This window comes from Nesoenas mayeri, assembly GCF_963082525.1.
Source record: "Nesoenas mayeri genome assembly, chromosome: 5".
NCBI classification, from domain to species: domain Eukaryota; kingdom Metazoa; phylum Chordata; class Aves; order Columbiformes; family Columbidae; genus Nesoenas; species Nesoenas mayeri.
In genome coordinates, this window is record NC_137548.1 from 40,483,261 (window position 1) to 40,495,668 (window position 12,408).

The 12,408-nt window shown below is 42.1% G+C and overlaps 2 protein-coding genes across 2 annotated transcripts in view; both read left to right on the top strand.

Annotated features, from left to right (window-relative positions):
- The window catches only part of LOC308040741 (cytosolic phospholipase A2 epsilon-like), a gene marked incomplete at its 3' end in the record, with an annotated part of 36,482 nt that extends 34,628 nt beyond the window's left edge, over positions 1–1,854 (top strand). Inside the window, exon 21 of the mRNA XM_080345031.1 lies at positions 1,547–1,854. Coding sequence (XP_080201157.1) covers positions 1,547–1,854 — 308 coding nt within the window. The remainder of the gene's footprint in view (positions 1–1,546) is intronic.
- Positions 1,855–4,892: 3,038 nt separating this feature from the next.
- The window catches only part of EHD4 (EH domain containing 4), a 34,171-nt gene continuing 26,655 nt past the window's right edge, over positions 4,893–12,408 (top strand). Inside the window, exon 1 of the mRNA XM_080346092.1 lies at positions 4,893–5,769. Coding sequence (XP_080202218.1) covers positions 5,534–5,769 — 236 coding nt within the window. The 5' untranslated portion in view covers positions 4,893–5,533. The remainder of the gene's footprint in view (positions 5,770–12,408) is intronic.

Here is a 12,408-nt window from a genome sequence, read left to right on the forward strand (position 1 = left end):
CTGTCTGCCCTTTGCTAGTGACAGGCAGAGGGCAGCTTGATTTATATAAGTGCTTCAGTACCATTTCCTAGCCCAGATCTAGATTGTACAGCATCTGAAATATTAGCTTAATTACATGAACAGGCAGTTTTTCCAGAGCCAGCTCATCCATCAGCTTGTTCAGCAAAAGGAATTTAGAGCTTGGGCAGTAAACAAGTAAAACTGACAGATTCATCCTGGGTTACTCCTGCATCAGTTAGACTATTCCATAACTGGATTAGAAAGGAGAAATCCTTTGTGTGAGGTGGCTTAGACTGCTTTACTTGAGCAGTACCAGTTGCTTATAACTCTCTCTGCAAAGCTGTGAGGAGTACATATGATAGCCTGCAAGTAAACTTCTGCATTATCTTTGGATCTGGTTTCTACTATTAAATGAATTAAAACAAATAAGGTAATTTAATTTGTCTTCAAATCATAAGATATGATGGATGTAATATTTCCAGAGATGACACTTGTGGGACTACCTGCCTAATTATTTTGTCTGGATCTGTGACGCATACGTTGATTACCTTGGCATGATGAAAGAAGCATGAAAAGTTCTTTCAGTATCCCTATCAAATTTTACTGATTTGGGGAACATCAGGTTAACTCTCTCTGTTGACATTACATAGAGCCTGTAGATTTTTATAGTAGTAGGCATCTCAAGGAAATAGCAGTCAATATTTGTGGCATCTGCTTCTGGGCTATGTCCAGATAATGGCTCTGTAAAGTCTTCCAGTTTAGACAACAGAACCTAGTCTTTTAAGGCCTATTTTCTGCATCTTTTGATAGTTCTTCCCAGTAGGAACCAAGAGTTGATATTTTAATAGATTGTGTTAGGGCAAGCGACAGGCTGTGCTGAGTGAAAGAATATCTGTCAGATCGCTGAGAAGGCAGGTGTGCTTTTGGAAAGCTTGAATCACTGACATACATGGATTTTCAGCAGCCTGTTTCTGAAAGCATGAAAGCAGAGCAATGAGGAAAAGAAAACGATGTAGAGTTGAAGATGAAAGGCACAGAAAGTGGAAGTGGCTTCAGGGCCATAACTCATAAAGAAACCATGCTGTCATGAGGTCTTTGCTGTAGTTGTCTGATTTGGGAGAAAGGAAGGAAAAAGAGTGGTTGCCACTTACTTGCACCTTGGCCAGAAGTGTAGGGTGCTGTCATGTCTGGGAGGCAGCAGCAAGGTGGGGTCTGGGGCTGGGAGAGCATCAGCTCTGAGGGGGACATGGGGACCATGCTGATAGCTCACCTCAGAGCTAGAGGAGGAGGCAGGGAGTCTCACCCCCCTGTGCTCAAAAGAGAAGATATTCTACTTGGTTTGGCATTTCCAAGAGTACCCAGGACTATCCCTACACCCCTCACTATCACCAGCTTCTTCTCCCCACACTGCCAACCAAATACCCCAGAAATAAAATGCCCATAGAGGGAAAATTTGGGGTTGTGATATACTGTATGTGCATGCCTGAGAAGCATTCTGACTCTAATCGCTTTTTGCAAATTAACCAAGTTATTGTTTGTCCCTTAGGTGTGAAACGTAGTCCCTCAGAGATGGCAGAGGGTGATGTTGATGTTGCCAGTACCCGTGGTCCATATTACATAAATAATCTGAGTTATTCAGAGGAAGATTTTGACAAACTTGTGAACCTAAGTTACTACAATATCCAGAACAATAAAGATCTGATTCTTCAGGCCTTGCGTGCTGCCGTGGAGCGGAAAAAGCAGCATAAGAAAGAGCAACTGCTAAAACCACCCAGTGGGGATGATACGTGTGTGCCTGACAGAGAGGGGACCAAGCATTTGGCTGACTTCCCAGAACTAGGGAATATGAAATAAAATATCTATGAATCTTGTCAATGAAGAAAAAAAAGTAATTTCATTAGGAAGTGAAGAAAAGCCAAAGAATGGTAAGAATAGCACTTTGTTTGTCATCGAAAATGCTAATTCCTGTCTGTCACTGAAAGGAATAAACACAAAAAAAACAGTGCTCTTCCTTAATGAATCAATGTGCTTCCCTCATTGACAACCTCAGGAGCGTGACTAGGTGAGGCTGTGCTCCACTCGTGCCTGCAGAAGCGACCTTTCAGGCCAAGGCCAAGATGTGTGGACAAGAAAGCATAAGGAAGTTTATGCTGACGATGTTTGTGCTCTACCTGTGCTATAAAAAGAGAGGATTGTCAGTCCAGAAATGTAGCAGAGAACAAAATCCATTGTCTCTAAAACAAAAACAAGGAGCCCATTTATGAACTAATGAGCCTTTATGTGAATTTAAATAAATATTAAACTTGTATAATAAACGACTTTTAAAAAAAAATTCAGAGTTACAGTAAATAAACATTTTTTCACAGCAAATACATGTTAATTTCTTTTAGGTGCTTTTTCCTCTACTAGAAAGACAATTAAAGACAACATACAGACTTATTTCATAGCTGCTGAAAAATAATTGAAGAAGAAATTATGCCTGCTCCAGACCTAGATGTGAACTGCCCCAGGATCCTGGGACCCCTTGAGTTCAGGATTACACTTAAGACCCATCTCTACAAGAACAGACTCAGGCTAATTTATTTTATTAAGCTGGATTTAAATGTTATTGATATGTACCAAAGGTTTAAAGCTTTAAAGTTTTTGAGAATATTACATCTGAAAAGACACAAGAAACACAAGGCAGATCTAAAATTGTATACCTAATATCACTCACCTAAGTCTGATTTTTTTAACTTGCTCTAGAGTATTGCAACTGAAGTTAACAGATCATTAACTTTCAGTTTTCTTTGTTCATCACATTAACATGGCTCCTTTCAAGCAAGCGGTCTGTTTTTTTGACATATGGAATCCTAGGCCTCTATTTATTCTTTTTCTAAATTAGCTTTTATTCAATACTATTGATTTACTTATTAGACATCTTGTATACACAGCCCATATTTCCTACAGGCTGCCCTGCTCCTCAGTTCTGCTGTAGTTTCTTTAGTCAAGGAGATTCTGTTGTTGTGGGCCAAAAATGGAAGCCTTACAAATTCTTTTGCCCTCAAGGTTGAGGGTCTCCTCATAGGTGGTGCACAGAAACACAGTCCTTCTGTTTACATAGTTCAGTAAACTCCTCACCTATGGTGCATACTACAGCAGCCCATACAGCTGCTGTATGGGCTGCATGCCCAGGGTTTACCTCCCATGGAAACGAGAGCAAGGATGGTAGTCATGTTGATGCACGCTGTATCTCATTGCAATACAGGACGGGATGTAGCCAGAGGGCACAGCCAGACCTGGGAATCTGGAAGCACTCCCAGGTTCCCGTATACAGTTACAGCTTTATTGTCTGAAGGGCAAAAATGATCCCACTGACAGCAGGAAGCATCTAGGCAGGAAGCCTGAAGACAAGCACAATGAGGTGTGCAAGTGCAAACACTTCCCTGCCCTTCCTGGCGCTTTCCAGCAGCCATGAAGGGGTCACAGAGAACAATGACCACTTTACCCAGTTTCAAAAAGAGCACAGTGGAACAGAAATAATTATTTGGTATCTCTGACTTCTCTCTATTCAACAAGAATACAGAGGAAAATGCCAGGGCTGATCAAAGAAGTGGAACGGCTTCCACACAAGGAGTGAACAGATAAGGAATCTGCAACATAGAGAAAGGACAAGAAGAGTAAAAGGCAGAGAAGAGAGAAATCTATGAAATCTGGGGTGCCCTGTGGGAGATGAACAGGGAGTGACTGTGCACCTCTCCTCCAACACAAGGCATGGACAGGGTCAGAAAAAACTACCAAGCAGCAAGTTCAAAGTTAAGCAAATGAGGTCGTTCTGCACACAACATGTAATTAAGTCACAGACCTCTTTGCCCCTGATGTTGCTGTTGATAAAGGTTTATGAGTTCATAAAAACTGATGAGTGTATTCACTGGAAAAATTTTAAGGACTGAAAAATACAAAGGCTCCACAGTCCTGCCCTGAATCATCGGTTCCCAGAGGCTAGGAGAGTCTGAGACAGTGTTGTACCTGCCCTCTCTCTGTGATGTTCTCCGATCAGTAAATAGTGAATGCACCACAGATGAGTGGGAAAGCAGTCTCACTCCCAGCTGCAGCTCTTCCATCTTCCACAGCTCAGATATTTTTGCAGATAATAAATGATCAGGAGTAGCCAGAACTCCTAAAGATGTGGTGATACAAGACTCATTTAAAAGGGATTAATTATTGAAGTAACATGGAGAAGATGTAAGTGCGTGCAAGGATAAATGAATTACCTATGGAATAACCTATGGGGAAAAGCCATGAAAATGAGAGGAATGCAAAACCAAACTATAAAAAGGGGATTTAAAAAAAATGAGGAAGCCAGTCAGCAAGACCCTACATGAAACGGTATAAAATCTTTAGACTCAGCATGGAAATTGCAACAAAAAAGTTGCAAAACACATGCACAGCCCTAAATAAAATGTGAAGCAAGGAACCAAGAAAAGGCAGAGTGGTTAAATGCTCAGGAGTGAGCATTATTAAAGCCTAACATCTGTTATTTGAGGAACAGCACAGGGGGGAGGGAGATGGAAATGGCACATCTAAACCTGCTGATGTATTTAGAAAAAGCTGGAGCATATAGGGAAAAGGTAGTAGTCAACATGGAAATTAGAAAGAAGAAAGGTACATGGCTAAACACGTGAATCAGTAGATGTGCCAGATCAGCGAAAACATTTAAATGATAAGGCTGTTGCAAAGGAGACAAGGTCGTATATAACACAAAAGATAAACTTCTAACGTAATGTCTATACACACATTTGGGGGGTGGGGGGGGAAATCGCCCTTATAATTTTTTTAACTAGGAGCCCAAACTTTTGTTTTTTAAGGAATGAGTGGGCACAGACAAACTTCTATATCACAGAAAAAGATATTATTTTTTCTGATTTCTTCAATGTTTTAATGAATATGGTATTGTATTCTATTAAAACCTCTTGTAAAATCAATGGAAAAGGCGATCCTCTCATGCGGCTTAACACAGTAACAAAACCTAAGGTTAAAACTAATGGCCGTATCGGCTGCACTTCCCACATCAAAATTCAGTGTTATACTAAGAATTTTCAGTGCTTAAAATAGTTGCCTAATAACTTAGCTAACCCCCACGGCTCTTAGTCACACACTTCTGTGACATCCAAAGGCAGCAACCATCATCAGGAAAACATGAAAAGCATTTGGGCAATTCTGTGTTCACATCCGAGTTGCTAAAGGGTTTCTAGATTTCATTTCAAGGGCCTGAAACTCTAGCGCGGAAGAGCAGCACAGGTACAATGAACCTCCAGAGGCGGATTTGTGGCTAAAAACAAAAATTAAAAAAAATCCTCTGGTTCTGAAAAATAGCCACACCCCTCCCCAACGAAACCCCGCACGAACCCACCAGCCACCAAAGGCACGTACGGCCGGGCGAGGCGCGGTGCTGGCACCGCCCCCGCGCCGGCTCAGCCCGCCCGCCCGGGCGGCTGCGTGCGCGGGAGGCGGCGGCGGGCGCAGAGCGCGGCCGGGCGCTGTCGGCGGAGCGATGTTCAGCTGGCTGGGGAAGCAGGGCGGCGGGCGGGAGCGCGGCGGCGGCACCGACGTGGTGCAGACGGTGACCGGGGGGCTGCGGGACCTCTACCTCCGCAAGCTGCTGCCGCTGGAGGAGCACTACCGCTTCCATGACTTCCACTCGCCCGCCTTGGAGGAGGCCGACTTCGAGAACAAGCCCATGGTGCTGCTGGTGGGGCAGTACAGCACCGGCAAGACCACCTTCATACGGTAGGCGCCCCCCGCTGCTGCGCGGTTCCTTCTCCGGAGGCCGGCGCCGCGCCCAGCCCCGCTCGGGGAGAGCCCGCCGGCGCCCTGTCTGCCTCGCCCCCGCCGCCTGCTCGGTAATCCCCGCTCACCTCCTGCCAGGGGCGTTTTGCCGTGCGGTAAATGCCTCCTACGCGCTAGCAGCGCGACCCGCCGCTAGCCCTCCCCAGGGGGCAGCGGCTGCCCCGCCTGGCCGCCCCCTACGGCGAGCCGAGTCGCGGAGCGGGGAGCGCCCGTCGCGGTGAAGGGCGGCTAATGCACAGCAACGGGGACCGCAGGGCCGGCGTCTGGCTGCCGAGAGTCCGGGCGGGTGGTGACAGCCCGGTGGCCGCTGTGCATGTCTCTGCCGAGCTGTGGAGGCTTCTCCGGGTGTGTCCCATGCTGTGTCGAGGATAGGTGCCGCTCCCCACGCTGTTACATTCTCTGTGACTCTCCTACCAACTTCCTGCTGAAGAGTATTAGCTCGATTTCACGTTCTGCTGAGAACGTGTAACGTAGCTGTCTACTTCCTCTTAACTTTTTTTGATCTGTCAATTATTTCAAAGGAAAAATAGGTACTTCTCGTTAAAACGGCGTGACTGCGTCGGCTATCACAGGCCATTTAACCTTATCTCCTTCCCTTCGTTCCCAAAAGTGGTTTAATGCATAGATTAGATGTGAAGATAAGACACAAACGTGACAACAGTTTTGGGGATAAAAAACACATGGTGGCTGGAAAGTCCTCCGTTCCGTCCTGTCCCCCCCCAACTCATTTGGTCAATTGCGTTGAACAAGCAATACGGTGATAAAGCAGCTGAACAAGGTTGCTGCTGTTGCAGTATTTTCTGTCTGTGCTCCCTGTCATATTGCTTGGTAATTGATTTTAGGAAACTGAAGAGCGCCTCAGGTATTACGAGCTTGTGAATATTTTGCATATATTTGAAGGTGTTTGCCTCTCATGTGCCTCTTACAAATCAGTCTAATGGTATATAAAACTCTGCAAAAGGCACTGAGAGGTCACTTTGGTCAAATTTTGACCTACTTATTATATCTGTAGCTCATTATAATGCTTCTGTAAATTTTACAAATGTTTCTCTTGCAGTTCCAAAGGTTACTGCAGCTTTGCCATGACAGTTTCCTTTTTACAGTGTGAAAGACCTACCTCCCTTCTTTTCCATTGCTGAGTAGTGTTTACCTTTACTCATCTGAGAGCTCTTCAGATATTTACCGAGTTAATCATGTTTATTTTCTGGTTTTACAACTAGAAGCTTAAAGTTGAACTTGTTTCTTTACCAATTATTACCCCATTCCTGCAAACAAGGTGGATGATTTGGGCTTACCTAACATTTCTGCTGATTCATTTTCTTCTTTAAAAGTCCAGCTACCTTGTTAGTCTGTATGTATTTCCAGATAAGTGTTACCTAGCTTATGGATGGGATGGGTGAGAGCATGGGCAATAGGGAGATGGAACGGTCCTAAATACGTATGTACCAGGACCTGTTGTGCCTGTCAGCTGAGTTGCTGTGTCATTTGCAGTTTTCCCGTCCTGTGGGAGTTTGCCTCAGATGAGAACACACGTTCTTGGTTTATGGACATTCAACTTTTTTGTCCTTTACAGTTGCTCATAGTTGACTGGAATGCAAGTCAATATTGTACTTAGAAACACTGATATTCCTTGCAGTGCATTAGATGTATTTTTGATGCCATTGCTTTGTGAGTAACTTATCACTTTAACCATAAAATACAGAGCAAGAGGGTTGACTGATACTAATGTACAGTCTGAGAAAAGAAGTATCATTTATTACAGCTATTTCCTGTATTTTTCTTTTTAAGCATTGGGCACTGGTGGTCAAAGATACTCAGACAAATTTGACAGAGATAAAGTTTTCAAACATGTTTTCTCATTAAAATGTCCGACTCAGTGGAGGAGGTGACTCCTATCATGATGTGTCCTTCTTTTCACCCATTTACCTCTTTCTCCTGTCCCCATTTTAGGTAGATTGCAGAATGCTTTAAGCCCTTTATTAGGCATTGTAGAAGACGGGAATTCACTGTTGAGTCCAAATCAGTACTAGAACAGCTGTTGCTGCTTCTAAAGGACCATGGTCTGACCTCACCATGATGAACATTCATTACATCAGTGTTTGCTACAGAATAGATAATAATTGTCTGAACCAGCATGAAAAAATGCTCCATTCAAGACGGACAGCAACTTAGATAATAGTGTCACAGTGAATCCAATTTAGAGGAGAAAAAGAAAAGCAAAAAAGATAAGTGTTTGTGTGCTGAAGGCAAAACTTGGAAGAAAACATGGGAAAATATTATTGTGCCCTGGTCAGCCACAAATAAATTTCCCCTCTAGTAGACTGGATTTCCCATGGAAAAATGTCATACACTCTCAGGATTGTTATAATTCCAGGTTTACTATGGATAGTTTATCTTAGAATTAAGTTTGACTACATTTTTTTTTCCTGTTATCCTTTAGACAAGCAAACATTATTTTCAGTCTTAATTAAAATTGCTTTTTGTTCCAGATTTCTCCACCTCAAGTTAGGAGAGCATACTAGATCTACTTAAGTGTTTACTATTAGGTTTATGTGTGAACATAACAATTTTGTTTAGCTGCTCATTTGGGATTTACTTTGATTTAGACATTATCGTGAGAACTTCACATTTTCATACTTCAGACACATCCACATCCACCCAGTTCCTTCCACTGAGTCTTCATGGAAAATACTGATCTAGCAATGACTGAATATCCCTGGGGAGTAACATATGCAAACAAATGCTTCCAGGTTTCTAACAGCTCTTCTGGTTTTTCACTTGATGCTGTTTATTCTCTTTGCACTTGGAACAATGCAGTGAAACCGGCCAGCTTTGCTGTCTGGGGTGTAGTGTGGTGATATTGTTTTATTTAAGTATCTAACAATGCTGACAACTCAAACAAATACATCCAGGCGCAAATGTTAATACTTGTCTGATTGTTTAAAATGGGGTGGGAGGATGGGTGAGAGCCAAATGCTTATCTTGCATGTGAGCTGCTTAGCCTTACAGCTTCTGTAGTTCTGTTGGTTTTTCCTGGCTACTTTAGAGAAAGAAGTGGGGAAAAGAGAGACAGGAGAGGAGAATTGTAATATATGGAAGAGAAAAGAGCTGGTTAATGTGATTTTGTAGTTCCTGACCTTTTTTCTTTCCTCCTACCAATGAATTAAACTTCTAGTCGAATAATGTTTAACTTATCTATATTTTCAAAGTGTAAGAGAGTGACCTTTTTTAGAATAACTTATCAAGATGAGGAAAAACAGAAGTAAGTTCCTCAACTTGCCAGGCTGTGCTTTTGCTTTGCTCAGAGGTATTACTCAGAGGTTAAAATGTTAAAACTTCTTCTGTTTAAGTCAGCCAGGGCTGAGTTGTGTGAAAGCACACTTTTGTATGCATAGTATCTGGAGTCTGCAAGGAGTGTGTGATCGCTTTTATGGCAAGATTGGGCTGCCTCTATTTCTTCTGGGGGGAAAACGTCCCCCTTCATTTCTTTGGGTCAAAGCTGGAACTTATTTGTTACTAGCTCTACATGTAAGTTTTATTTTAGTTATTTGGGGCAGAATTCTTACATTATAGCAAGCACCTGCTAGTTTTGTTGTGTTTTAAAAAAAAATGTGGAGGATCAAGTGCAGCATGTAGTATGGAGATGAGCAAGCAGCCTTTTGAAAGGAGACTTGAGTTTGTCTGTGCATCACACAGTATCCGTGCCACATGCTGCTCCTTCCAGCTCATATGTGTTCCTGCATTAGTGTGGCTTAACTACACCATTTAGATTTCAGATGATTATCAGTATCCAAAACTGCGAGTAATCTTTGCTATCTCCGGAACTTCCTAAACCAGATTCCCATAGTCTGGCTGTAGATCTTGCAAAGGAACATAGATGAGTGTTTATTGGCAAAGCAGAAAGGTTATAGCCCAGGTAAAAACAAAGGGAGAAGAGTCAACAGGATGTCTGTTGTTTGATCTAGACGGTCTTTGGGACATTCACTATTTTTAAGCATTCTTCCTGTGGACCTTTTTGAACTCCCTCTTTGCTGAAAATTCTTGAGAAGGGCATGCAGTTGTAGATACTGAAAATCCAGGTATTTGCTCGTGTTAATATAGCATACTGTAGAAAAACATTTATAGCTTTTCAGTTTACAGAAGACTGCTCATCCCTTTTGTGTGGCTAAGTGAAACTGATATTTTCATGCTGAGAAGTGTGATACAGCTTGTACAGTCTGTGCTCAAGAGCCGGAGTTTATTTTAGTCTGTACTGATTCTTGATGTGCAACTGTGACCCCTCTTAATGGAAAATACCTGCCTTGCGAAATGTTTTCTATGCCTGTGGAATAGCTGTACCAGGCTCAGCACTGTGGCTGTTGGGTGGGACTCGATATTTGGAAGGAGATCTTGCTTTCCTGGATTGTTATCACTACAAAAGCCTGTTTTATTTAAAGCTCCATCTATGACATTAACTTGGAAGTATCATTGCAGTTCAGTAGCACTTTAATCTTGTTTAGTCATTTCAATAAACAGCTAATCCGAATTTGCACTGTTGAGTTCCAAGCGGAAGATGCAGATGTTGGAAATCCTGAAAGGTGCTCCATACTTCCAACTCATTGGAAATTTTGCAAGCGTTATGGGTGTAACAACTTCACAAGCAGGCTTTGAGATTTTTTTTTAGTCATGTAAAAGACAACCACCACTGAACATCCACAACCATGCCTGGCAGGGTTATGAGCTTCACGATGCATAGCAATTATCCTGTTATCCTGGAGTTGTCCTATTCTGCATTCAGATCCCACCATGTAGTTTCCTGTGACTTGGGAGCTGGGACTTGTCTAGACTGTGTTTGAGTACAGTGTTCTTCACTGCTGCTCTGAATGCTTCTTGTTATGTGTGTTGCCACCTTATGAATTGCTGTCTCTGTCAGCAGAAGTCTGGGAATGACAGTTCATACCAAGGGAAGAACTTAGTGATGAATCTCAGAGATCCTTTCTCTTTTAAAAGAGGGGCAGGGAGGAAAAGCAGAATTGAGAGACTTTGAAGTAGAACATTTTATCATGGCAAGTTAAAAACCTTATTTTAGAAATTAAAAGTATAATTGATGTTTCGAAATCAATGATGTATTTATTGGAAAATTGTAGTAGCTCTTTGAGTTAGCCATTGCATCCTGTTTTAGAGGACTCTAGTCTGCAATGGGGTTCTTTGAGGAGGCAGGAACACACTGTTTTGCGTGTTTAGCTCTTTGCTATGACACTTGAAAGTTCTGAGTTTCCATGCATAAATTGTTCAACTGCTGAGCTATCAAAAGAATTTTGTCTTCATTTTGATACATGATCTAATTTGTAAAGCTGCATTGTACACGCTGGCATGTGCAGAGAGGTTTGAGTGTTGGTGTGTTCTGTTTGTTTGTTTTTCTTTTGGAGAAGGCTTAATTTTATTTCCCTGTTACTACGTATTAGATACAGCTTATTCTAGAAGTAGAACAAATCGACTTTGGCATGTTCTGGCGTGACTGTTCTTGTGTTCCTTCTTTCCCACAGTTTTTATCCTTGGCATTTTTTTCATTTATTTGGCAGCAGAAAGCTGCAGTAAATCTAATGTAAATAACTGTTCTATGCTTTAAGCTTCCCAGATCATAGCTTGAGCTGATTTGAGCCAGTTTGCTAAGGTCAGTGGAAAAGGATCTTTGAAATGCATAGTATATATTTAGTTCCTTAAATTCAGCTTCTGTGCGCTGATCTATAAAGTCTGTGAATGTTTGGGTATTTAATTTAAAGACAAACAGAGATTTTTCAGCAAGTACAGCTAATTTGTAGAATGTGGGGTTTTTGCAGCAAAAGCAACCTGCAAGTCCTCTCAAATCAATATTGGTTTATGAAATGATAGCAGAATGGGCATAGTGCTGTTGGATTAAGGACCAGAACAGACCTGCTATTCAAAGGCTGTTGTTAATATAGATGTACACAAATCTAACTAGTGCTGTCATTGGATGTAGGATCATGATCTGTGTCTGAAGAATTCGTGTTTAAATCCAGCTTGAATTATGTAAAAAGTTAAATTGTAGTTGGTTAAAATTGTGGAGTTTTTTCTAAGAACTCCATGGTGACAATGCAACCCATGGTATTAATACTTATTAAGTGACTTGACTGGATTGGAGAATTTTAATGCTCCTATAATGTCAAATTACAGCATACTTGAAAATAATTTGGTCTTAATCTTGAGGTAAACATTTTCAAGATGGTTCTGTTGTGAATGAGACAATAGCACTCATGATTTAAAGTTAAGCAGGGCTGCCTGGTGCTGGTTTTGAAAAGTGACAGTACCACAGTGTAGGCTGGAGAACATTGTAAGTTGGAGGCTTGCTTGGTAGACTTGGGGCTTCTCTGCTTCCTTCTTGCCATCCAGGGAGAGATGCAAACAGGCTTTTTCTGTAAATACATGCTCTGGTTCCATTAGGTTTTTACACGCATCCTTTGTTTGAGACCATGTTGTCCGGAAAGTCAAGACTTGGTCCACTGGGTGTGTGCTGTCTGCATCTCTGAGTGGATTACTCAAAGGGAGGTGCAAGATGGTTTCTGTTGGTAGAGTGCTGCC